This window comes from Hyperolius riggenbachi, chromosome 1 (assembly GCF_040937935.1).
Source record: "Hyperolius riggenbachi isolate aHypRig1 chromosome 1, aHypRig1.pri, whole genome shotgun sequence".
Classification (NCBI taxonomy): Eukaryota; Metazoa; Chordata; class Amphibia; order Anura; family Hyperoliidae; genus Hyperolius; species Hyperolius riggenbachi.
Window position 1 is genome coordinate 424,521,901 of NC_090646.1, and position 24,203 is coordinate 424,546,103.

The following is a 24,203-nucleotide window of genomic DNA, read 5'->3' on the forward strand; positions in this document are numbered from 1 at the left end:
TGTGTGGAAGGGTCAAATACACCAAGAAAAATAATAAAGTATCTCAAAATATACTAGACACCATTCCACTAACAAATAAAAGGGCACTGCGAGTATATCTTACTTCAGTGCTACCATATGGCAACAAAATGGGTTTGCTGTATCAAGGCCAATGCAAAGAAAGCAGGACTGAAATAGGAGCAACCAATCAAAACCATTGCTTCACATCACCTGCTGTTGTTTGATTGGCTGCTCTGACTGTGTGTGTGTGTGTGTGTGTGTATGTGTACTAAATCTACAGCATGTCAAAGGCAAAAGTAGGGCATGCACCACTTCAAGCCGGTATCATAGACTGACCTGTATGTAAACGAAGGTTAAAGGTTTATTTTGGCAGGCAGATAGGGAGAGTTACATATTCTGTAACTTTTTTTTTTTTTTTTATCACACACTGCGGTGAAAAATGATTTACTGTTTATGTTCTGGCTATTACTCTGTGTCTGCAAGAAAAAAAAAAGTAAAACAATCCCACTTCAGGCTGTTATACAATACACTAATTGCTTGATTATTCCTAGGCAGCGGTTTCCAATGTATACACTGTACATGAGAGATTGCATCACTCCATAACTGGCAGCTTGTAACACTCCCTAAAACCTTCACCCTTTCAATAAGAGATGTGGGTGGCAATCTGAGACTGAAGGGCTGTAATTCAGGAACATCCACTTAGTCAACAGAAGCGTTAGCTGGGAGGATGGGTACATTGTACGTCTAGCGTGTGTAATCTATGCTTCAAACCCAGTGCAGCCTACAAAATGAATACAAATTTTCATACCAGCAATTAAGTGCTGGGGGAGGAATCATCCAACCGTCTCAAATAACTTTTGCAATTTACTCTGGGAGTAGACCAAGCTTGTCAATATGGTATCGTTTTATATTCTCGCTCATTAGCAGTGTCAAAAGGACACTCAAAAACAGGAACAAAGCTAAGCCTATCACATTACAATGAGCTGCTCTTCCATGTTATCCAGACATGTCAGGACACACTCTGTTCCCCTGTGGCAACACACTAAACTGACACTGCTCCTATGAGCCATTCTGTCGAGAGCTTTGTGTTAGCTATAATGAGATATGCTCAAGTATTTTAGTGAAATTAAAGAAGCAGCTTTGCTGCAATTACCTCAGGCTCTGTACAACAACAAACGAGCTATATGGTGTCAGACCAACAACTGTGGCGCATATGGCGAGAGAGAGATCACGTAATTCAGACCTATATATAAACCAAGACATGACAAGTGCAAACTGCACCAGGCTAATGTGCACTGTGATTGTAATCAAGGTAATATTTACATTCCTTGGCAACTTCCTTCATTATATTTACATAGTGCTAACAATGACAGCTCAGAAGAGGGGCGTGTGACTTTTTAACCTATTGCAAACATATCTGTTACTGCCTCTCTTGGGAAACCAACAGCAGTCCTGCATAGTAACTCTTGGCAACTAGTAAGAAATCCTTTATTGTATTTATAAAGCGCCAACATAGTACGCAGCAGTGGACAATAATTTGAGATGCATATAATATTAATAAGTGGTGACAGAGAGGTAGCATCAGGTTATACACGCAAACCGGGTACACGATACATGATCATGCAACTTTACAGAGAACCAGCAATTCAAGTCAGTTAATCCATCAGAAGCAGTTTATTGGTGGGTTTGCAAGATCAAGAAGGACCCTTTTTTTTGGGGGGGGGGGGGGTGTTTAACCCTGCCAAAGGCTTACATTCTAAAAGGGACTGATAAAAGCTAATCTCTTGATAGGTTTTCACGGATCTCATAACTTAGCACTGTGCAAGCATTAAATATTAACTCTGACTTAACAGTAGGATAGAGATGGTCACAATGGGATGCAAATAATTTCGTCTCACAATTATTTTCCATGTAAATTGTATGGGCAGCACGGTGGCGTAGTTGTTAGCACTCCAGCCTTGCATCGCTGGGTACCCGGTTTGAATCCCAGCCATGGCGCTACCTGAAAAGCGTTTTTGTGTTCTCCGCATGTCTGCATGGGTTTCCTCCGACATCCCAAAAAACTTACACATAAGTTAATTGGCTTCCCCCTAAATTGGCCATAGACTATGATGCATTCACTACACGATACATAGACATGACTATGGCAGGGATTAGATTGTGAGCCCCTCTGAGCAACAGTTAAGTGACAAGACAATGTACTCTGTACAGCGCTGCAGAAGATGTCGGCGCTATATAAATACTAAATAATAATATGGAGCTTGAAACTGGACCAAGCAAAAGAGCCAGACAGTTATTTTGACAGGTCCATTTTCAATCTCCGTAAGATCTGAATGCAGTGGGGAATTATTTGCATCACACTGGCCGTATGTGCATGAAGGTATATTTTTCGCCGTTACCAAACCGATTCAGGTCTACGTATTGTGAAAAAATGACGAAAGTTTCTGAGCAGAAAAGAACGGTCTATGCATAGGAAGGGTTTTTTCCCGTATCTTGTAAAAACTACTAGGTTTGTGATTTAAAAAATATGCAAAATCTAAAATAGTCTGTGAAAAAATAGACATTTTGTAAAGACTTAATGTTAAAGTAAAAATCATAACATTAATTGGTCAACCTTTATACTGGTGTATTTTAAAGCAGAAATATGGCAAAACCTACAATAAAATGTTTCCCTTCTTTTTATTTATATAGTTATCCTACTTGCTTTTGTCCCACGGTATTTTTTTTTGTATAAATCTAACACAAGTTCTCCCAGCTCTAATGCTGGGGGCTGCCAGTGCACGGACAGGTTTTCTGGAGTCCATTCGAAACATTGTGAGGTGAGGAAATGTATCTTTCCCTTGCTTAAAGTGTACCTGAGATCACAGAAAAGAAAATGTATACATACCTGTGGCTTCCTCCAGGCCTTTTCAGGCTAATCGGTCCTTCGCAGTCCTCCTCTGCCTCCTGGGTCATCCCGTAGAAGCCCTGGCATCTCCGCAAGTTGGCGCAGTCCGTCCGCACTCCCCCTGTTGTGCACCCGCGGCCGTAACGCTCTGTGCCTGCGCAGTAGTACACAGACATCACTGTGGAAAGTTGGTGTGTTCCGGAGAAAGCAGAAACACCACTTGGTCTCCCAGAGTGCTCTGGGGCAGGAGATTGCATAATTTAAATAGCTTATGTTAAACTCCATTGGGAGGGTGGGGTTACATACAATATGTAAAATATAGATATAGGAAGTATTTCTGATGCTGAAACCAGGATAATTTAAAATCTTTGCATCTGGGCAATGATGGAAACTCCACCTATATTTATCAAGAATCTATTGTGGCGGGAAAGAGGGCTTAGTACATTGTGTATTATAGGGGGGAAGTAACACAGATATCTTTCAACTTTATATCTAGGGTGGAAAGAAAGAAATTGTTTTACTTAAGGCGTCTACTTTTACACAATGTATGTGAACATTATTCATACAATTCTTATTATCCCGAGCTGATAATATAGGTGGAGACCTTCTGGCTTTTTATAACCTTGTGACTTTCAGAAAATCTCACAATAATTTTACCTGGACTTCTTACAGTGGAAAGGCAAACATGACACCACATGCTAAGAAGGGTATGAAGTAAAATGCTGGGAACACATGGGTCGATTCTGGCGCTCGATTCTGCACCTGATCGGTTTGCCCGCTCAATTCTCTTATCTTCAGCATGTTTTTCTTATCTTTTTTTTTCAATTCACTTCACTTCAATGACAAATCGAGCAGCAAAACAATTGATCAGTGATCGGACATGTCGGAAATTCTCTATCTAACCATCTTATCAGCTCAGAATCGAGCCGTGTATTCCCAGCATTAGGATGCTAACATGGCCCTTCTGCATTACCGTGTATAGAGTAAAGCTACAAGTCTTTACTTTTGAACAGCCAAATTATGGTTGCGTTCCTTGTTCAGCCTCCCTTTATCAAGCGGTGTGTTCTGCAGTGCTTTATGGGGTACAACATACATTGTTTAACAGATTGGAAGTGGTCATTTTATCATGTTAAATGGGACATATAGGCTTGTCTGTAACATGTCAGTTCCACGGTTTCTTCAGTGGAGCAATTTGACATCTTTTTCAGTCCATTATAAATAACTTCTGCTGAATTATATCACCAATCCTGCACTTCATTAGACTTGAGGTTTTCTTATCCGCTCTAAAACTTGTAGTGGGAAAGTGACAGTCACATACAGTTTAAAGTTCTAAAAAAAAAAAAACGAATGTGCCATCAGTGATGAGTAGAACGGAGAATAGTATTATATATGTAAGTGCATGTACCCTTATAGTTTCCCTAAATGCTAAGTTATGTGCCTCCATTTATTAGCTTTGCAGCATCTGCATCCTAGCAAAGTGTAGTAGTAATAGTATTTCCACCTCTACTTCCCTAAGTCATTTTGCAGTGTTCCACACTCCCCTCTCCTCACAGGTTTTCAAATCACCCTTCATTAGATCAGTAGGTTCATTGGAAGAGTCCTCTTTATTTTAAAGGTAGATGTGTAGCTCCCATCACAGAAGTATAGACACCACAAAAAACAGAGATGTACCTAGTTTTTTTCTGGCTTGTTGGGTTGAGTGCGTTCATACAGGAATTCAGCTCATACTAGCGGTGCAGTTTGAGTGTCATGCTTTGCTGGCTGCCATCTTGCACATTTGGTGTTGGGGACGTATTCTCATTGGCTGCCATAAGTTTTTTGTTCACTTTTTATGAATCGTTATAGATCATGGTTCCAAATCTAGATCAATTACAGTTGATTATAGTCTCTACTAGACATCGAGTCATACAAACTTACATTTACTGTATTTAGGTTTGTTCATATTGCTCAGTTTTTCTTTTACACTGTGTAGGGTGCTGTTAACATAATTCTGACAGCCATATATCAGTCAATGTGAAGTCTGGTCACCATATTTTTCCTTTTATGAAAAGTTTGAAATTCTGCTTTGGCTAAGCTGTAATTTTAGTTTTTGTTTACTGTAAAATGCTAATAAACAAGATTTTACATAGAAGTTGAAAAAAAGATATCAAGCCTGCAGGTGGAGCACCAAATATTTTTATATTTCACTTTTTCCTAATTAAAAAACACATTTGTAATAGTTACTGCAACACATTTATAGTATTTTAGTATTTAAATTACATATGCTTTTTTTTGTGTGTGTGTGTGTGTGTGTGTGTGTGTGTGTGTGTGTGTGTGTGTGTGTGTGTGTGTGTGTGTGTGTGTGTGTGTGTGTACTTACCTCCAGGTAAATAATTTAATGGGGAAATCCATAAAGTTTTAATTGATCTGAACACTTGAATAGGTTTATCACTCATAAAGTATAGTTTTTTACGTGACCCTGTACAGGATCCATGTAAACGAATTCACTGTTAATTTCTGAAACAGAAGTGTTTTAAAAAGCCATGTTTTGTTAAAGGGACACTTAAGTCAGGATTAAAAAAATCAGTTATACTTGCATGGGGCTTCTACCAGCCCCCTCCAGCCATCTCATGCCCTTGCAGTTACTCACGGAGCCTCCGGACCCCCGCCTCCAGCTAGTTTAGTTTTCGCTGACAAGCCCTGACAGGGAGTCGGTGGGCTTTCTGCGCCTGCGCAGGCCTCACCGCGCGTATCATTCTTCATGTTCCCGTCTTCAGTAATGTGTCCTGCACAGGTGCAGGGCGCTAGTGCAGACAGGAACGCAAAGAAAAATACGCATGACCAGGCCTGTCAGAGAAACCGAAACTAGCTGGCAGCGGGGGACCGGAGGCTCCATAGGGGGCTGGTGGAATCCCCAGGAAAGTAAAACTGATTTTTTTTTTTTTTCTTTTTTATTTCTGGCTCAAGTGTCCTTTTAAGCCTCATACAAGCGGTAGATGGTTCCCTTCCGAGAATGCATGCCTATTCTTTATCTAGCCACATGAAAATTGTTGCATCTTGCTCGACCCTGCTTATGCAGATTTCCATGTGATCACTCCTTTCCCCTCTGCCTTCTGATGACTCATGCTGTCTTCTACAAAGTTCCTTACAACATGAATCTTCAAAAGGAATTGGGTGAGGCGTGATCATGTGCATGCTAGTAAGTTACGCTGCAGATAAGATAACTTACAGCAAACTTGAACCCGAAAAATAAAGGGTAAAATAGTTATACGTACGGTAACTCCTGCATATTCTACTCATTGGCAGCACGGTGGCGTAGTGGTTGGCTCTCTCGCCTTGCAGCACTGGGTCCCTGGTTCGAATCCCAGCCAGGGCACTATCTGCAAAGAGTTTGTATGTTCTCTCCGTGTCTGCGTGGGTTTCCTCCGGGCACTCCGGTTTCCTCCCACACTCCCAAAAAAACCATACGGATAAGTTAATTGGCTCCCCCTAAAATTGGCCTTAGACTACAGTACTTACACTACATAATATAGACATATGGCAATTGTAGGGATTAGATTGTGAGCTCCTTTGAGGGACAGTTAGTGACAAGACAATATATACACACACACACACACACACACACACACACACACACACACACACACACACACACACACACACACACACACACACACACACACACACACACACACACACACACACACACACACACACACACACACACACACACACACACACACACACACACACACACACACACACACACACACACACACTGTACAGCGCTGCGTAATATGTCGGCGCTATATAAATACTAAATAATAATAATAATTAGTCTTTCTCCTCTCCAGCATTCCTTTCATCCACGTGATAATAAATTGAATTCTCCATCCTCCATTTTTGAAAATTGCTCTGACCTCATAACCGCTTCCAGCTCAGCGCTCCATGAACCTGTGGTATCGCCCTCTTGTGTGCGGACATGCACAAACCCAATGTAGATTAGCCAAAAGCAGGGAAGGGCTCCCTATAAGGCCTTCAGCTTTTAGGGAGACAAGTATGACTAGAGCTGGTCGGGACTGGAAGGGATCATTGTCCGAGAAAATGGTGAGCTTCTGAGAGGAACGAACGGTGAGGTAAGTATATTATGTTCACTTGCAGGCACATCATGTGTTTATTTTAAATTAATTTTACTTGGTTCAGGTACTCTTTAAAGAACACCTGAACTGAAAATAAATGTGAGTTTGGCAACAAGTTTCTTCAGTTCCGCCATAATCTTTGACCCATGTGGCTTTGCCGACCTGTCCTCTGGTTTGGTGCTTTGCCCCTCTGCTCTTGTCTGAAGCATGCATGCTCCGTCCATTCTTTGTGCGGGCTCCCCCATGGCTGTATTCAGAAGCCTCGGCGGGGAACGTATGAATTTATGGGCGGTCACAAATGTTTCCATGCCCTGCATGCCCAGAATGCTCACACCCACTGCTGCTGTGCACAGCCATTCTAGAGCACAACCAAAGGGGGGCAAGGACAGTGCATGCACCCTGGCTCCTACTAGGTTTAGTTGAGGGTTTAAATGTGCATCACAGGACTGAGATAGTGTGCAGGCCGGCGCTAAAGAACACAGCGCTATGGCCACTGTGTATTTTTTTTTTCCCTTCAGTTCAGGTGCCCTTTAATAGACTATCGTATTTGAACTGCTCTCTTGTGGCTGGATAAAACAGAAGAAAATTATTTTCATTGCCAAAGACAGAATCTGTGCCTTAAATACTTCCATTTTTAAGATATAACAATTGGTTTTTATTATCATTTACAAAACGTTTAATGAATTTCTACAGTCAGCCATTCAAATCGTACTCTTAGAATATGTCTGAGGGAGAGAAAATGATGAAGAACTTTAGCTGTGTTCAGCCTCAAAGAAACTGCTCATCATTGTCACCACAGCAGGAGGTGTAAACACTTGCTGAAAGTGTACTTATCTAGTTTTCTCTTCCATGTTCCTTAAAAACCTGTAAACGCATCAGCATAATTATGTTTGTAATGCTGCAAACTGCAAACCTGAAAATGATCACACCATCTTTTATTGCAGTGTATGCTATGTTAAGAGCTGTTCTTTTAATATGCTGTGCTTTGTCAACATTGTAGCTGTGAATAGCTCTTGCATTGTTATGTTGGCTCTGTGAATGAGTGGTGATTGCTGTTGAAGATTGGAAACCAGCAGAAGCCAGCTGATGTCTCCCTCTGCTTTTTTTCTGAAATTATCAGATTTGTCTTTTTTGGCCGTGCCACTAAATTTGGAACACCTTACCTTTTTTCAGAGCTCTTCTGTGTCCCCGTCCGCAAGCTTCAGAGCGGCAGAAAAACACAGAAACTCAGCCGACTATTCGTCAGACAGCAAAAAGCAAAAGACTGAAGAAAAAGACATAGCAGCTCGTTATGTAAGTACACGATGGTGTGTTGTGCATCCGTTTTCATAATGACAGAAGCAATGTAATGTAAACCTACTCCCTGTGCAGTAATACTGTGCTATATTTATGCATTTATTGCTTTTGTGTGCTATATTGAATATTATTGGTTGAACGTGACTAGTGGCCATGCCTCTTATCGCTGAGAAACAAATATGCTTTAAGGATCATAAAGAAGCCTAAATATTTCCTAAGGGTGTATTTGATTAGACTAGATGTAGTCAAGCGTTTGTTTAGCGAGACGTTAGTAAAGTTCATGTGGCTTGTGTGTTTACTTTGTCATCAATATGTTGCTGTAGAGCACTTGTTACCTAGAGCACTATTTTTAACTGCTACGGTTCCTTATGTAAGTTTTGCTTTCTATAGTATGCCTATATTTCAGCAGGCCTATACCCATCCTTACAACACTGTCATGTAAATGAGACAAATTCTGTATTCTAGCTATCTAAGCTGTACTGCTTTCCTCTTGAATTCTTGTAATTACCTGCAGGGTGCTTATGCCTTGGCATTGGAACAGGAAGTAAGGTAATCTCCCCAGCAGGAACACAAACAATAGTAAAAATCTGAAACTAATCCCATTTTAGTCGCACACCACCTGAAGCGAATTTAATGGCCCTTAGTATGACTCATGTCACAGTAAAGAGAAAGGCACACCAACCATAAAATCAGAAAACTATAAACCATTTGCCACTTTATGAAAAATAAATAAAATATGTGCATATACTTATTTTGATAATGAGGGTTAGTGTTTAAAGGACAACTGAACCAAGAGGGATATGGAGGTTGCCATACTTATTTTCTTGTAAGCAATACCAGTTGCCTGGCAGTCCTGCTGTTCCTCTGCTTTTAATACTTTTAGCCATAGACCCTGAACAAGCATATGAAAATCTGGTGTTTTTGACACTGTCAGTTCTGGCACGATTAGCAACATGCTTGTTTCTGGTGTTATTCAGACACTACTGCAGCCAAATGGGTCTGCAGGGCTGCCAGGCAACTGGCATTGTCTAAAAGGAAATAAAATATATAGTAATAAAAATAAAATCATTTTCACACTTCAGTTGTCCTCTAAGCCTTGAAGGGAGCCTGAAGTGACTGGACCATGGACGTTGCCCCCCCCCCCCCCCAGTTATGTCCCAGGTTGCACAGAAGGTATTTGAAGTGGACTGGGAGTGAGGCAAGGGCAAGGTGATGCTGTTTGTTCACCCCTCCTGCCCCGCCCCTCTGTGATTTGCCTCTGAATGACCAAAGAGATGGAATGCACACTCCTGCCTTGCATAGTGTGCGTCACCAGCTGGCTAGTGAGTAATAAAATTGATACAGCTCAGCTTTATAAATATTAGGGCAGCATGCTTAACTTATGTCATGCCCAAAGGCTCCTATTTCTTCAGATGCTTTCATTTCTTGGCAAACAACAAAACTTGTTCTTTAAAACTTTTTATTCACGATGACAACAATCAATTGACCGCTTTAGACACTCCAGTGTCTGTGTTCTGCATTATACAATAGAAGGTAAATGCATAGCAACGATCAGCTAAGGTTGTTTTTTTGCTAGTTTGCTCTGTGTATGAACATGCATAGAATATGTGCATGCCTACATGCTTCCATTGTGTTCAATCTGCGAGCAGAAGCAATTATATATTGACAAAATACTGATACACATTTATTTTCACTGCTAAATTGTAAAGAAATTGTATAGAAGAAACACAGGCCAACTCATGCCTGTACAGCACAATCCTGACACTTTCTTTAGTGAAATAAAGAAGTCTGCCCCAGATAATTATCGTCCTACTAAAGGCGTGCTTCCGCTTTTAATATCTGCAATGCCCAGATATCTGTAGATAAACTATCCAGTGTGGCATTTTTGAACAACTTATAAATGAACTTCTGCTTTTGGAAATAAAGGTCCTGCCCCCTAAGGCTGCTATTGGCTGCTCCATAGATCATGTGACTTTATTTACAGCCACAGCAATCGATAAGTTTCCCTTCTAGCAGAGACTGCAAATGTCCTTTCGTGGTTACAGTAACCAAGGCCACAGTTTTTAGATGATCAATCTAATGCCCTGCATATGATACAGTTTTGTCAACTTTCTATGTCAAATAATCCTTTTGTCACACAGTTAAATTGCTCCATAAACAGCTCCGTCTCCACTCTTGCATCGGCGCTGTTTAACATGAAATGTTTTCCTTTCCATGCAGGACAGCGATGGTGAAAAAAGTGATGATAACCTGGTGGTGGATGTTTCCAATGAGGTGTGTTCTGCTTTTGTTCCATTCTTGTTTAGTCATTGTTCTGCTCAAGCTGTGAGCATAGAATAGACCGTAACATAAATGTTAAACCTGTTGATAGCAATGCTTAGTCATCACCTCATCGATTTTATTTCTTTTTGAAGGACCCTTCTTCTCCCAGAGGAAGCCCAGCACATTCTCCAAGAGAAAATGGTTTGGATAAGGCCCGGCTTTTAAAGAAAGACCCTCCAATTAGCCCAGCCTCTATTGCATCATCGAGCAGTACTCCCTCATCAAAGTCCAAAGAACTTAGCCTGGTAAGAGCACAAGCTGGTATCTAAATATTTGTACTTATTTGCATAGCTTCTCCGTTACATCTATAGTTCCTTGTACAGCAGTGAACATGTTTGAGTCCACCATGCATTCTGAAAGCTGGTCATAGACTTGAAACTTTAAGGCAGGGAACACACTTGACTTTCAGTTTTCTGCGCGCGTTTTTCTGCATACTTTTTCTGCACACCAAGTGTGTTTCCATGCAGGAAAACGCGCGCCTTTTTTCACAGCAGCTGATGTAAATGATAGAGGAAACTGCCAAAATGTGCAGAATCAGGATGCAGAATGTCAGTTTTTTTTCTGCGTGCGAACAACACAGTATGTGTGCACTAGCCCATTGATTAACATGAGTTCTCAGTTTTTCTGTGCAGAAAACACACATGAAAACAGTCAAGTGTGTTCCCTGCCTAAAGGTACTCAAGTCCTCTTTTTCCCTGGAATTTCTCTTGGTTTGTAATGGCTGCCATTTTCCCCCTTACCTTTGTAGCAGTCCTTATTTACAGAAGTCACAGATGATATTTTCACACCTTGCCTCTGGATAAACTCTTTGAAGCAGTTGTCCTAATTACTCTTGAAGAAAAAAGCAGGCTGGCACATGCAATTTCCAAAGCAATAAAACCGCTTTAATCACTCCGGCTGATGCATATAAAGACATACAATTATCGTCAAAAAAGGTTATTATGCCTACCCTGCTGCTGGTGGCTGTGGGGTAAGGTGGGGGGTGGAGGGGTCGCCTAACGACCGTTTCGCTCCTTGAGCGTCTTCAGAGGCTTCCGCGCACTTCGTAGCTCCGTACACCGGCTAATTTAAATGGACGTCCGTCCTATTGCAAGTGACACGCCGGACCTCGCCGCCCGCCCCATTTCCGGTGGATGCTGCGTCCATCTGACGTCAGCATCCAGGAAGATGGAGCGTTCCACGCTGGCTCCAAACTACGCATACCAACAAATGGTCTATGCGCAGCAATTGGATAGCCACTAGGTGGTACCAAAGTACAAGCATATTACGCCAGTCATGCAGATCTGCCCAGCATAATTCATATGCTTATGAACAGATCCGCATCTAGGGGGGTTCTGATAAAAAAAATACATATTTATAAAAAACATACACACCCCTCTGTTGGTAAGGTATTGTTGTCTTGCTAATGTGTACAATAAAACAACTACATTAGTCCTTAGCTGTCTGAAACCTCTGTGGGTCGGGCAGGCTGGCTGAAGTAGGCTAATAAAACTTGTGCTAAACTTTTAAATGTAAACAAACGGTAAAATGGAAGGTGTTTTTCTTATGAGACACATTGTTGGCATGCATTTTCAATGTGCTATTGAGATGCCCTGGGTGCGAAAAATGGTTCTCGGTTTATTTTAAGCCACATACAAGCTATTGATTTTCCTCATCCAAGACAGATGTGATCATCTTGGGTGACATTCTAGTGCTAGCCGATGTTCCATGACGTGTATCGATCTGCTGTGCCAAATTACTGTGCCCCTACAGAACATAACATGCTGGTTAACTTAGCCAAGCACCATGTATGTACAATGATCATTGCTAAAGCTTTCATTCTGAACGGTCGACACTACCCCAGAGAAACTACAGAGCAGTGTGTGCTGATGAGGATCTAGTGGTCCTGTTTGAGGCAACCATATTTGGCTGGGTTTGTGTTGATGCCACACTGAATGCATTTTCTTCACTGCTAGGCTGCAGGCATGGCTAACATGATGCTTCCCCAACATGGTTATATTTGCAAAATGGTGCTTGAATGGGCTCAGCATGAACTCATGAGATGCAGCTAAATTGTTGGCACCTACACTTATGAGCACAGGTTTGACCTAGCTAAAATCCAGCGTCTGTATGGGGCTCTATTTTATTTCTTACTAGTGACCTAACCCCGTTTTAAAACGGGCTCTAGGTCTGTCACCAGTCACCACCGGAAACATCGCGCATCCGCCCACTGCCACGCACACACACACACACTGCCTTCCTGGCCCCGTCGTCGTCCTTCCCCGCGTCATCCTCCCAGCTCTGCATGTCCCTGTTGCCCTAGCAACCACAGGGACAGCGCAGAGCGAGCCGGCTGAACTGCGTACACATGCGTAGTTCAGTTTTTACATGGACACAAGGACAAATAATGGTGCAGGGACAGCTAGATTATTATATATAGGATGTTACCTTGCAATACGTAAATATAAATAAAAAGCAAGCTGAGCAGGTGACTGCCATGTAAAGTCTGAGTCCCTTTTTATACATGCAATCTAAAGTGGCAATAACAATTGTCAGTTACACATCTGCCAGTAGAGATAGAGAAATTTGTGTGTCACAGTAATAGTTTTATACTGAGGTTTGTTTCTTTTTCTAACCGTATAATATAATATCTTATAAGCCTCAACCAGCGTAAAAACAATGGAGCACAGAAGCCTGGAACATATGTTGTAGTTTGCTGTTTTCTCCTGCACAGCCTATTAGTTACAGGTGTGTTTCCATTCATGCTGCTCTGGTTACACAGGTTTGCAGTACACTCCTATGTTATGAATAGATACTTGAAAGATATGATTGTGAAAGCACATATGTTATGACTCTTCCATTAGGGATGTTGACTTTAGCAGGGTGAGTATTTGAGGTTTGCAGTAGAGTAAACCATAAAGTCAATAAGTTGTTTACCTTTGGGAGGATTCAAGTCATTTAGCATGTTGTATCCTTTGCTTCAGCCAAAGATTCTTTTTTGTTGGTGCCTGTATAGGGCTGATGTAACTCTTGAATGATTTTATTATCTAAAGACCGGCATGTTTGCAGATAGGAATTTTGATTAATGTCCTTTTTTTTTTTTTTTTTTTTTTCCTCCACCCCGGTCCTTTTTCTCCTTTCATTAACCTCATGGAAGAATGAAAAATCCACAACCCCGGTTTCAAAATCCAACACGCCCACTCCACGGACTGATGCCCCCACGCCTGGCAGCAATTCCACTGGACTACGGCCTGTGCCTGGCAAGCCACCAGGAATCGACCCATTAAGTAAGATGGATGCTGTTTTACCATGCTTTTTGGTTATACTTTCACAAAGCATGTTTGTTTTCTCCAAATGCAGATTGTTTTGTAGGATGTGGCGCCAATGTAAGTGACCTTTGAATTCTTTTTAGAGAAAACTCCATGAGTCTTCATTGGATTAGAAACTAGAAAATATTATTTAACCTCCCTAGCGTTTGATTTTTTTTTTTCCAGATTTTGGGGTCTAAAAGTGGTGCAATTTTTTAGCATGCGTTTAGACCCTAAAATCAGGGGGGGGAAAATCACACCACAAAGAGATCTGCTGCAGCCCAGCACCTACCTTCCTGTGATCCAGCTCTACAATTCTCCCCCGTACTTCGGGTGGAGCTGTGTGAATCTATAGTGAGATCACTGTCTGTCGTCATGATGAGGGATGCAGAGGCTCCAGAAGGAGAATGGCTGCTGGTGTCTGCATCCCGGGGGAGGTGAGTTGAAAAGCCCACTGCACATAAGGCTGTGCACAGACCTCCCAGCTGCTACCTCAGATCAGGCTCGGGATCACCGCTCCTGGCTGCCTATTTCCACTCCAAGCCTGACTCGGAGATACCGCCAGGGAGGTTAATATATGCTTTCTAAATTTTCTTAATTTTATCTAAAGCCTCAATTCCGGCAGAAATATTTTCTCAGATCTGCATTAGTCGCTCAGTGGTAGAGCTTGTTTTTTCTTTGTATAAACTTTGATTTACCTGATGTCAAATTAATTATAATTTATTTGGTCAGCAGCCCAGTTTCTGGCCTTTTTCTGTACCCTAAACCTGCACAGCTGTATGCTGCAGTCTTCTCACAGTGCAGTCTGTACAAACCACCGTGCACTCTCAAGCGAGATGATGCAATCAAGGCAGCAGCAGCCCTACCTACAGATTTTTAGTTAGTGATATCTAAGCCTTTTGATCACTAATCTATTTGACAGTATATTTAGATTTTTGCTTTGATATTCGCTTTATTGCATCTGTGTGGTTTTAAAGGGAACCTATGCCCTCTCTGTGAGCAGTAAGAGGGTATCTAAAGAGCATTTCTGTCACTGCTGACTTGCAGTGGAAATTTTTAGCTCACAGACTGGACAATTAATCTATGTTTGGCGGTGGCATGGTTGCAAGCCTGCCATTCTGTGGCACCAGCACTTTATATTAGGGGAGGAGGCACAGCAGAATAATAGACTATATTATGTAAGTACTAGACATAATGTACTATGCACACTTACCCAGCTGGTACCAGAAGGTAGAATTTTCATTCAACATCATGAGTTGGGAATTGTGAATCTTTAGGAATTCAATTGGTCACATTCTCTGCATTTTTTTTTATTGGTTTAGAGCTGGATGATCCACAAGGCAACCTAGGAAAGTGTATAGGGCCTGTGAATAGTAAGGGACCCGTTGCTATCTACTCTGAGTTTCTGCCTACATCCCAGCCTACCTAAAAGGTCAGGTACGAAGCAGGGAGAGAACTGCTGCCTTGCCTAGGGCTCCATTTCACCTCAATCTGTCTATATCAGTTGTATAATGCAAGTTTATTGTTGCAGCCATGCATTACTAAAAAAAACTGTATGTATGTAAATTACAAAGCAACAGGTTAACCAACAAGTACAGGTGATGTCTGTATTAAATTAATGAAGAACAGTGACTGCAATCAGACAGCAAGCATTTAAAGAGAATCTGTATTGTTAAAATCGCACAAAAGTAAACATACCAGTGCGTTAGGGGACATCTCCTATTCCCCTCTGTCACAATTTCGCCGCTCCCCGCCGCATTAAAAGTGGTTAAAAACAGCTTTAAAAAGTTTGTTTATAAACAAACAAAATGGCCACCAAAACAGGAAGTAGGTTGATGTACAGTATGTCCACACATAGAAAATACATCCATACACAAGCAGGCTGTATACAGCCTTCCTTTTGAATCTCAAGAGATCATTTGTGTGTTTCTTTCCCCCCTGAGGGGGGAGTGCATAGCAGAACCACAACACTGAAGAACTTGGCAGCCTTCCAGACACAGGCTGACAAGTCTGACAAGGGAAAGATACATTGATTTATTACAGAGACTGTGATAGTACAAAGTGCTGCAGTAAGCCAGAACACATTAGAATAGCTTTTGGAACTTGTAGGATGATAAAAAACAGGATGCAATTTTTGTTACGGAGTCTCTTTAAAGCAATGGAAATCAGCAAGCTAGGTTCATGGTTACAGAAATATTAATTGAGCTTGATAAAGTCAAAAAGGTCCATTTTTGATGTTCAACATTATTTGCTAATACATACTTAACAACAACAACAATCCAATTATACGGTTTTTCCAGTTTCTAAAAATATTTATAGCTTTTGACAGCCTTAACAAATGAGGCACTTTAGCAAAATATAAAGGCGCATTAGAAGAGAACTAGTTGAAAACACCCTTAAAAAAATTTAAGCTAATTAGTGCGCTACACCTTGCTGTTTATTTTCTATTTTCTTCTAGAAGAAAAAGAGATAAATGTGTTGAACTTAAAGCATATGTTCTTGTTAAACCATGTTCTAGCCTTTAAAGAGACTCTGTACCAAAAATTACAATGTTTTTTCTACCATCCTACAAGTTCCTAAAGCTGTTCTAATGTGCTCTGCCTTACAGCAGCACTTTCTACTATAACTGTCTCTGTAATAAATCAATGTATCTTTCCCCTGTCAGACTTGTCGGCCTGTGTCTGGAAGGCTGCCAACTCTTCCTGGTCTGTTTATGCACAGTCTCCAGGCCCTCTATGCACACTCCAGTGTGTGTGTATTTACATAAGCCAGCAGCGTCTCTGCTATCTTATCAGTGATAGAAGAGAGCTGGATAAAAATCCTCCTCTGTTAGGCTGTGAAAGTAGCTGGCTGACACATACTAAGGAATTACAAACACAGGCACAGGCAGAGCTGTCTGCAGGAAGCCTGTTACTCTTCCGTGCATGAGAGAAGCAGGGGACAGAAGGTAAACACACAAATGATCTTTTGAGATTCAAAAGGAAAGCTGTATACAGCCTGCTTGTGTATGGATGTATTTTGTATGTGTGGACATACTGTACATCAATCTACTTCCTGTTTTGGTGGCCATTTTGTTTGTTTATAAACAAACTTTTTAAAACTGTTTTTAACTACTTTTAATGCGGCGGGGAGCGGCGAAATTGTGACAGAGGGTAGTGGGAGATGTCCCCTAACGCACTGGTATGTTTACTTTTGTGCGATTTTAACTATACAGATTCTCTTTAAGAAGGCAGCAGTTTTGGATCTCTGCCTAAAATGCTAGATTTCTTGCTTGAAACATTTAAATCAGTGCTCTGGACAAAATATGAGAATAGGGAAAATACCAGATGTGCATGTTTGTTCCTGGTGAGCGATCTTAAAGGACCACACCAAGAATTTTAGAAGATCCCAAACCTTGGTCTGTATTCAATTTTTTTTTTTCTGCTGGATTTTATCCCAATAGATGTTCTCACACCTTATCAATAAAACCTCTTTTATGCCACCAGCAAGCATAAAAATGCGCTTAAAAAGTTTGTTGATGAGATGAAAAATTACCTCCTGGGAAAAAAGTCATATGAATAAGCACCCTTTTCTTTTTTTATATTTTCGTGTGAAATTCGAAGCAGAGCAAATTTGATATATTTCTAGCTGTCAAACCTGGATAGTGATGGTACAAATAAGTGAGTTCAGATATATTTTGTAGACATGAGAATGGATAGCTTATGCAACTGAATCTTGGACCTCCAAGTATCAGGCCATATTCACACTGGGAATCACAAAATCACTAGCGTTTTGCAAATCGAGGTTCCTGTAATTTATTTATTTTATTTTTTTTTAACTATACAGGTAAGCGATTTTGGAACGGTTGAATTTTGTGATTCTATAACATTGAAATGCAAATGGTCCACAATGTCAAAAAAATGCTGCATGCACCATGTCTGCGATTTTAGCAAATCCCTGGTGATCGTTAGTGTGAACGCTAACATTGATTTGCATTGCCATAGCGCTTTTTGAAACGCTAGAAATTTCCAGAACTGTTGAAATCGCTAAATCTCCAGTGTGAATGAGGCCTCAGAATTGTGTAGATGCAATATTCTTTCCTCTGTCAGCTCCGTAAAGCTGAATGATGTGCTCTGCTGCTATATTTTTTTTCTTGAAAGTCTGGATGGTCACATGACCGTGAACCTTATTCTATCTTTATCAAATGTTTCTATCCATAGGAAATGTAACATGTTTGCACCTTAATGTCACAAGTACAGCATCTTAGCGTTTCCTTTATGTTAGCAGGCCTTAGGACTCCCATGGCAGTCCCATGTCCTTACCCAACACCGTTTGGTATAGTGCCACATGCTGGTATGAATGGGGAACTCACAAGTCCGGGAGCTGCTTATGCCAGCCTTCACAACATCTCCCCCCAGATGAGTGCGGCAGCCGCAGCAGCTGCTGCTGCAGCAGCCTATGGAAGATCCCCAGTGGTAAGTGCTTTATCATAGTGCTAATAACATCAGTATTGTTTGGGTAGTGGATGCTGCCTCCTATAAGACTTAGCTCTTGTAGCTAAACTATACCTCTGGCCAAAAGCCTTCAGCAGATAGCATTTATGTATGTAATATTAATACAAATGTGATCATCTGTAGAAATGGTCATACAGATGCAAACAATTCCACCTTGCAAATTATATGCAGATTTTCCATTAGATTAACTTGCAAGCCAGAATTATTTGCATGTATTGACCATCTCTAATAATCTTCACAATCAAGTGCAAAAAAAAAAAAAAAAAAAGTTTACCGTTTGGTTCCTTCTTATCTCATCTGCAAGTGTAAACAGAGTGACTGTGAGCTCCAATAGCAGAGACTGACATGGACCAGACAGCGGGTGAATCCTCTTCCCTTTTTGCTCATAGACGCTCTCACCGTTTTTCTCCTGCATTTAGAGATAAAGGCACTATCAGCCACCTGGAAATCTAGTACTGCAGAGCTCAGTTACAGCCAGTAGAAAATAAATGGAAACCTATTAAACCTTGAAATCGCTTTTGTGTAGCTAGAAATCTTTACGTGGCTAGTCTGTTGAACAGGGGAAATTTTGACTGTAGTATAAGCAACATTTATTCTTCTCCTGCAAAATAGTGTCTGCCCCCTGGTGGAGGGGTGATCTACCCCTATTTCTTGTCTACAGAGAGCGACTTCTTAGCCCTGAGTGAGGACAGGTCTAATCTCCTCACCTGCTTATACAGTGGTTGCCTGTGTGGTAACCCACGTTTGTGAGTATATTCTTCTCACTGATTTGTCTTACTTTGTTTATGTTTTAACATACTACACTATATTGGGCTCTCGGTTCTCTACATTTATTGGATGAGGTTGTCTCTACATCTATTGGATAAAGTAAATACAAAGCGCCTTAAAAAAAAGATACTTGCCTATGGACAGGGAAGGCTCTGGATCTTATAGAGCCTTCCCTGTCATCGCACTAGTGTTCTTGCGTGCTTCTGTTGACTGGCGCCTCCGTACTGCGCATATGGAAGTGTGTGTGCAAGCCTCCCAATAGCTTAAGGACGTGTATTCCACCAGTTGGTTTAATACACACAATGGGTGTGACGAGGCTGGAACGATGGGAGAAAGAGACTGGGAGGTTCTATAGGACCCAGAGCCTTTCATCCCTTTTACATTTACTTTAACAATGTGTGCACCCTGAGTGAAAGTGCTGAAAGCTGCAAGAGCAGTTGTAACTTTATGTATTTTGGTTTCTGGAGAATATCTCCCATTAAAGGTTGTAGTTAATGGGTGAAGCATTTTGCTTGCTGCACAGACAGACATCCTGGTAGCCTGTTTACAATTACTACAGGGAATGACTTGCACCTGATGTATTTTCCTTTCAAAACTGCATGCTTTCTAGGATTATTTAATAAAACCGTGCTAGGGAAATACTTTGTTCCATAGTGGTTTGTTTTACAATCGTCCATAGAGTTGGTGTTTTTATCCAATCAGAACGGTACATTAGCTTCTTTAATCTTTAAATCACAACTTACACTATTTTCAAGTATCAGGATGGTTAATGTTCTGTACTAGGTGCTTCACATACATCCTATATTATTTTGCTTCTTGTCCCTGTTTGAGGGGGGTATGGTCAGTAATGGGAATTGCTTTATACACTCTGTGCAGTGTTGTGAAGAATGTGTCTGTGCTGTATAAATGCTAAATAATAGTGAGTGTGCACATGTGTGTATTGTTTGATCCCCTCTTTTGACAGCTATGTGGGTACCATTAAACTTCCACTAATGTGGAAACCTGAAGCCTGCTTTTGAACATGGAATTGCATTCTGGTGCAACGCACAGTAAAATCCTTATTACCCATGTAGATTTCACCTGAGTAATGCACAATATGTAACACAATGCACCGTCACTGATGCTAGGGCTTTCCTTTACATGAATATCTTAAATTCTATTCAGTTTTTAGTGAGGAGAAACACTGGACTTGCTAGTGGGGAATCAGTGTAGGCACACCTTTTCTATATGTTGGGGGTGCTGTAGCCGGAGACTCTTAGCAAAGTCCACAAGCGTTCAGAGTCCAAGATTAGCCAGCGCACTAGACAGAAATTCAAGTGGTTTAGAGCCGGCGGGGTAAGTGAGTAGGCTAAGGCTAAGTTTATTATTACCCCCTCACCCGCAGGTTTACCCTCTGCTTACACTGCTCTCCCCAGTACCCTTGCAGAGAGTTCTGGTGGAGCTTATTTAGCTGGAATGCTCCCTCCTGTGTGCTTCTGTCATCTCCAAAAAGCCCATATTCCATGACTCTGCTTGAGCAGGTTTATGCTGCCGGGTCACAGGGTATGGGTGCCAGGAGATTATGGAAGCACACTGTAGGGAGCATGCAATAGGCAAGTGTGATTTTTGCTCTGCTGCTCTAACACTCTGCAGGGGCCCCAGGGAAAGCCGTGTTAGGAGAGGAGACACCAGTGGGAGCAGCGGTACTATTGATTTTTAATACATTTCATGCTTAAATCTATTTTTTAAAAATCGATGTGCAGTGTGTGGCAGTATATGGCACACTAGTCCAAGAATTGAAATCCACAGCTGATCAGTCGACAGAGGAGAGCCTTATTAATGGAGAGATATGATTCCTACCTTTGCCTAGTCAATGTGGGGGCTCTATTCACAACAAAAGGATAGTGGTGAAAAGTTTGACATTAGCTGCCATTAATCTGTTTGTTAGACAAACTCACTAGCCAGCTGCAGGGATTTTTCCCCAGGCTAAGCAGTACTGTACATCAGGATAATGGCAATCAATACACACCCTTGTTTTGAAAATCATGATTGAGTTTTGTGTCGGTAATTCCATTTATTTCCAATAAACATTTAGGTTGGCTTTGATCCACATCATCATATGCGAGTTCCAGGAATTCCTCCAAATCTGACAGGCATCCCAGGCGGAAAACCGTGAGTAGATTACAGTTGTATTTGCAGCGCACACATTGTACTTATATTAATTTGTTTTGCAGCTTTCACTTAAAATAATAAAAAGGTTTAGGATTTTAACTGTAGCTAAACAATATTTTCGAGTATCTTAATATTCAGAATACATAAAGAAAAAGAACGTTGGGTGCTTTTGGACTGTGTTCCTCAATTAGGCCATTAACTGCAAATGGTCTGCTCTTTCTTTTGGTGTGCATTATTTAAAGAATAATTGCCATGAAGAACGCCAATGGATGACTTATAAATCAAAACAAGAGCTGCTGAATATGCTCAAGAGGGTCATAACGGTTAAACTATGATTAGGGAGGAGTATAGCCTGAAAATATGACGAGCATTAATGAAGTTCTGCTTCCTTATGAGAGAAAATTGCAGTCAGAAAATCAAGGAGTGTTTTTTTTTGCTATAGTATTGGACCTTCAAGATTTTGGTGCTTAGTGTTCATTTCAAGATTTTTTTTCACTTGCTTAACAGCACAATTACAGTTGGACATTGCCACAAACATAAATTATAATTACTGATGATCTAGTGTAATGAATAATTAATTTTTTGGCATCTGATCATGTATTGCAGGCATGGGAGTGTAGGGTTATAAGGTGGTGGCTCAGTGCAGACCATTTACAGTTGTTTGGAGGCATAGATGTGGTCACCTAATTTCCCTTTAAACATTGTTTATTGCTGAAAGACAGCTGGATAGTGCTTTTTACTTTTGTTGCCTGTGTTCTTGGAGATATTCTAACCATGCCAATGAATATGGAAAGCAAAACTGGGCCATACACAAAGCACAATAAAGATAGTTCTTTGAAATAAGCTGATCGTGTTATAATGGGAATCTTGGAAAGCTGCATTATAACAAATTAGGTATTTATTTGATCTAATTAATCAAGCATGTGGTTGGAGTACTGAAGAAGGAGAAGAAGAAAAAAAAAAGCAGACCCTTCAAACTCCTCACCTGATCAATGGGCATGCCATGGCTTATAATAGTTAGCAATGGAGATGCCGATCAGCTCATTCAGTTGTGGGGGACATCAAGTTACTGTCATTTTTGTGCAGAATTTCTCTCCCCACAATTATGCAGGAGAACAGAGGCGCCAAAAGGATAAAGGGAAGCCAAATGAGCTTAAAAAACAAATTCTTGGCAAACAGAGGAGGCAGTGGTGGACTTGCCTCCTCCAAGTAGACACACAACGACTGTAGTAAAGACAGTCAATATATTTTATTTATGAACTCCAAATATGCAACGCGTTTCACAGGTTTGATCCCGCTTCATCAGGCAATAACAACGGAGCAATAGCATATGTGGTCAGTAGAAGAGCTAGGCACCTCTGCACCAGGTACCTGGCTCTTCTACTGACCAATACAGAGGTGCCTGGCTCTTCTACTGACCACATATGCTATTGCTCCGTTATTATTGCCTGATGAAGCGGGATCAAACCTGCGAAACGCGTTGCATATTTGGAGTTCATAAATAAAATCTATTGACTGTCTTTACTACAGTCGTTGTGTGTCTACTTGGAGGAGGCAAGTCCACCCTGGGTGGAGGGTTGAACCCCCTTTTTCTCATCTACAGAGAGCGACTTCTTATTCCTGAGTGGGGTCAGAAAAATCTCCCCACCTGCCTTTACAGTGGTTGCCTAATGGTAACCCTGGTTTGTGAGTATTAATATTTACTCTATTTAATAACCATTTACCAGTACATATTACACTATTGGGGCTCTTGGTGTTCCTTGTTTTTTCTCTCCCCACAAGGATGAGATGAAAAAGGTGATAATCTCCTAACTTCCTCATCTTCCTCATGCTGCTGCTGCACTTATTCCTAGATGTGCTGCTCTAGGTTCCTCCACCACTTGAGTGTAATGCACATGAAAGAATAACGGATATGCCCAGTACACTCCAGTGGTGGATGGCCAGACTGAGGTGTCTGTGCAGGAGCCTGTTAAAGTGGCAGCTCAGCAACAACATGTGGGAGATGAGGAAGGAAGGAACGTACCACCGTTCCTACCTCATCCTTTTGATGGTCCCCACAAGTGAATGAGTTGACCGGCATCTCCGTTGCTAACTACGCAAGCAATGAGATGTTCACTGATGAGGTATGTGAAGGCTCATCGTTTCTCTTCTTCCCCCCCCCCCCCCCAATACTTCCACCACATTTTTGTTTGATTAAATTTAAGGCACTAATCTGCAGTTGACAGGGTATGAAGCTGCTACCATTTGTAGACTATACCACGAACACTGTTGGCCATTTTTCAGCCAGCGGACTTTAGCCAGTAGTGTGCTGGTGCCAGAGTAAATGAAGCATTTCACTGTTTAACACGGACTGGTTTACCATGGTACGTAACACTCCCTTAATTTGTAAATTACTTATCGGATCTCTACTAATTTATGTTTTTTACTGTGGTCCTGCAATAGATGGCTCTTTAGTGCACGCAGTTCTTGGGCATTTTTCCAATTGTTATTGAGCTATAATATATGTACATAAAGATGTAACCTTAATGTTTTTGTTTTTTCTTTTTATTAGAGCGTATTCATTCCATGTAAGTGCAGATGGCCAGATGCAACCTGTCCCATTCCCTCCTGATGCTCTGATTGGCCCAGGAATTCCTAGGCATGCGAGGCAGATAAACACATTAAATCATGGGGAAGTGGTTTGTGCAGTAACCATCAGCAATCCTACACGGCATGTCTACACTGGTGGGAAGGGATGCGTGAAGGTTTGGGATATTAGTCATCCTGGAAATAAAAGCCCGGTATCTCAGCTGGACTGCTTGGTAAGTGGCACAAGACACAGAACAAAACCCTGTATAACGCATGTGTGCTGCTTCCTAAGCCTTTTAACTACCTGAAATGT

General features: G+C 41.2%; 1 protein-coding gene across 10 annotated transcripts in view; it reads left to right on the forward strand.

The window, feature by feature from the left end:
* The window catches only part of LOC137518649 (transducin-like enhancer protein 4), a 175,553-nt gene that overhangs the window by 102,605 nt on the left and 48,745 nt on the right, over positions 1–24,203 (forward strand). For 9 of the 10 annotated variants that reach the window (XM_068236770.1, XM_068236787.1, XM_068236814.1 and 6 more), the window contains 7 exons: positions 8,179–8,298; positions 10,522–10,575; positions 10,716–10,868; positions 13,760–13,889; positions 18,174–18,364; positions 21,246–21,322; positions 23,874–24,123. In XM_068236770.1, the coding sequence (XP_068092871.1) occupies positions 8,179–8,298; positions 10,522–10,575; positions 10,716–10,868; positions 13,760–13,889; positions 18,174–18,364; positions 21,246–21,322; positions 23,874–24,123 (975 nt within the window). The remainder of the gene's footprint in view (positions 1–8,178; positions 8,299–10,521; positions 10,576–10,715; positions 10,869–13,759; positions 13,890–18,173; positions 18,365–21,245; positions 21,323–23,873; positions 24,124–24,203) is intronic. The other variant, XM_068236777.1, reaches the window with a different exon arrangement.